We start from the raw sequence: 3,442 nt of genomic DNA, 5'->3' as shown, positions 1-3,442 counted from the left end.
AGACCATCTCGTTGTTGATTTTTGCATCCAATAGTCCAAAATGATCGATTGACCCAAAAACAGTTTTCAGTCGACTAACTGTTAGCCATACCCTTTTTTAACTCACTTGAGCATATTGTGCTTGAGCGTTTTCTCATCGATCTGACCTGAGCATAGTTGAACAGTCGTTCTTTTCTATCTTCCATCTACGGGGGCACAACTTATGTTTCGTTTCGTAAAGAGTTGCATTTTACTAAAAAAATGAAAGTTACTTATGCTTCAATCTCTTTCACCAAACCGTGTCACTAGATCACAGTCGACAGAGAGTTGGTTATGTCTAAGTCGATGCAATATTCATGAGATTTTGTGTAAAGATTTGCGGAATTTTTTAGTCTTTTTCCTCATGTTATGTCACTTAATTGCGACTTGGTTAAGTCTCAGTCGATCACACCCTTCATCAAACTATAGTTGTATGTTCTTAGACTTAATTTCCGCAACTTAATACACAAGCAGTTGTTCCATGCGTAGCTGACTGCTAGTGTGGTGAATCAGTGAATGTAAACTTTTTTTTCTTTTTTCTAAGAAAAGGGGTGAGCGCCCATTCCATTGCCAGCAACGAAACAAGAGTGTCATAGTACAACCGCGTTCAGGATAGCACATACACTACACAGGACCCTCTTACCCCGTCTTTTTATATGTGAAGTAAGAATGTAAGAGTTTTCGCAAAAAAATAATGTAAGAGTTAATCCGACCACTAATTAATGAGATCAATGCCTCAAATCTATTATATACTATTACTTCTCATATGAAAAGAGGGGGTAAGATGAGGCATGTTAAAATTGCTAGATAGACAATATGAAGCAAAAAAAAAAATCTCCAGCAGTTTGTCTATATGATACTCCCTCCGTCCGGAAATACTTGTCCTAAAAATGAACAAAATGGATGTATCTATAACTAAATTAAGTCTATATACAACAATTTCTAGGATAAATATTTCCGGACGGATGGAGTACTCAAGAACCCCACATTGTCTAAATAGCGATGGACATTGTCAATATATGGAAGATCGGTAGGCATCGTCTAGATGTGAACTATGCAATAGACAATCTGATGAAGAGCGTTTTTGCTTCATTTGATCTATATTTTGTATACACAACTATTTTAATAGTTACTCCCTCTGTAAAGAAATATAAAAACGTTTAGATCACTAAGTGTAAGATAAAATGTATATATGAGATAGAATATAGACAATTAGCTGAAAAACTGGTTATGTATATGAAGAAATTGTTTTAGACCATTTTTGTCTATATTGACATAAATATACACAAGCCGCTGGAGATGCTCTAACACTGTCATAGTGATTAATGCCAAGCTCAGGTGGTGTAGAGTTGCAGGTTACTCCATCGATTGTGTTAACGATATATATCATCCACTTGGGGCAGGGAAGTTGAAGCGCAAATCGACGGCAGCAACAGGGATGAATACAATCTGAACAGGTCGCGGTCGGTTTTGCTGTTGCTGGCCACGCTGACGGCGACGGTGACATACCAGGCAGGGCTGAACCCGCCAGGCGGCTACTGGCGCGATGAGGACTACAAGGATTACAGGTCAGGACATCCGGCGCTCCTCGACGTGCTGCCGAAGAGGTACAAGGCCTTCTTCCACTGCAACACGACGTCGTTCGTGGCGTCGCTGGTGGTGATCGTGGTGGTCCGAAGCAAGCAGCTCATATTGGGAGCCGTGGTCAAGCGTCACGTGCTGCAGGTGGCCATAATACTGAGCCAGTTGGGCCTGATGGGCGCGTACGCCAGCGGGAGCTCCCGAGACGTCTCCACCACCATCTGTATCTCCGCATTGGCCGTCGCCAATGTCGTGGTGTTCATCATTCTGGGCAGCGGCGGGAGCAAGCGGACGCTGTGGGTGGAGCGTACGGCTCACAAGGTTCTGAAGAAGCTGCACCTGTTGGGCGATGATGATGATGATGATTATGGGCAATGCCAACTGAATAGAGAGGATCAGGAGCGGAGCCTGGAGAAGAAGCGCAGGTCTCTGATTGTGCTGGCGATGCTCGCCGCCACCGTCACGTACCAAACCGGGCTGAACTCGGCCGGCGGGTTCTGGGAGATGGACTACGACTTCTCCTCCAAGAAGCTCTTCAGCGAGACGGTCCTCCTTGGCTACGACCGGAGCAGGTACCTGGTGTTCTTCTACTGCAACGCGGTGATGTTTATGGCCGCCGTCGCCGTCATCCTCTTCCTGGTGAACCAGCGGCTGCACGAGCAGAGCATACGGAGTAACGCGCTCCAGGCCTGCATCATGATTGGGTTCCTGGCTCTCAGGACTGCCTACGCCCTAGGGACCACCCACAAGGTGAGCACCTCTGTCTACGTCTTTGGCCTCGTGGCCGGCGTGATCACCTATCTTGTCCTGCAAATTCTACCGCTCCTGCTAAAGGACAGCGGCGGGCCGCCCAATGTGCCACAGCTTCCGTTCTGGATCCGGTGCCTATTCCAGCCGCTGTCGCTGAGGACCGGCTACCAGAGGGCCATGGTCTCGGACCAAGAAATGGACAAGCACACAAAGCGCAGGTGCCTGATGCTTCTCGGCGTTCTCACGGCGAGCATGACGTACCAGGCGGGCCTTGTGCCTCCTGGCGGCACCTGGGTCGACTCTAGGAGTGGCCACCGTGCCGGCGACCCCATCATGCGCAACGTCCACTTGCCACGGTACCAGGCCTTCTTCTACTGCAACGCCACGTCCTTCGCGGCGTCCGTCATTCTCATCGTCCTGCTAATGCACCGCACGGTGAGCCGGCGTGGCGCGCCGCTCAGGATGATGCAGGCTGCCATGGTGCTGGACCTCGCCGGCCTGCTGGGCGCGTACGCGGCCGGCACCTGCTGGGTGTGGGAGCAGCTGTTCGCGTACGTGACCACGCTCGTTGCGGCCGTGGTCGTCTATGTCGCGTTGCACGTGCTGCTATGGCGTGGTAATACTGCGGATCCTGCACCAGCACCTCCGTCGACCACTCCGGCTTCCTCCCATCAGCCACTTGGCAACATTTATTAGCTGGTGTAGCTTGTTATAATGTGCGAACTTGTATGAGTGGATATACTGTACCCTGGGACTCCCGATGTGGCTTTCTACTCCTGATGTGATCTCCTATTTCTCTCTTGCGAACAAACATCTATTTAACGGTGTGATTTTGTAGGTTTACGTATATTTGGACATGTCCTAACTCCTAAGTACACTCTTTTTAAAGGTCTGTCTATATCTCATCCGAGATACTATCTCACATCTAAACTGTGATATCAACAGAAATCAGCGCATGTCCAGCTCACCATGTCGTTCTATTATTTGAACCGGCGCACCAGCCGACTTAACCGCGACAAACAAAATGACAACGCTCTACACGTACGTCCTATGAGCTCCTACCACTACAGCCACTAGCTACCCGTAAACAATT

The 3,442-nt window shown here is 48.6% G+C and overlaps 1 protein-coding gene across 1 annotated transcript in view; it reads left to right on the top strand.

The window, feature by feature from the left end:
* Positions 1-3,150, top strand: part of LOC123107696 (uncharacterized) — a 5,281-nt gene extending 2,131 nt beyond the window's left edge. Inside the window, exon 2 of the mRNA XM_044529642.1 lies at positions 1,422-3,150. Within this exon, the coding sequence (XP_044385577.1) occupies positions 1,422-3,045 (1,624 nt within the window). The 3' untranslated portion in view covers positions 3,046-3,150. The remainder of the gene's footprint in view (positions 1-1,421) is intronic.
* Positions 3,151-3,442: the final 292 nt, after the last annotated feature.

The sequence above is a fragment of the Triticum aestivum genome, chromosome 5A, assembly GCF_018294505.1.
Source record: "Triticum aestivum cultivar Chinese Spring chromosome 5A, IWGSC CS RefSeq v2.1, whole genome shotgun sequence".
NCBI classification, from domain to species: Eukaryota; Viridiplantae; Streptophyta; class Magnoliopsida; order Poales; family Poaceae; genus Triticum; species Triticum aestivum.
Note: the sequence above shows the minus strand (reverse complement) of the source record. Positions and strands in the feature narration are given on the sequence as shown.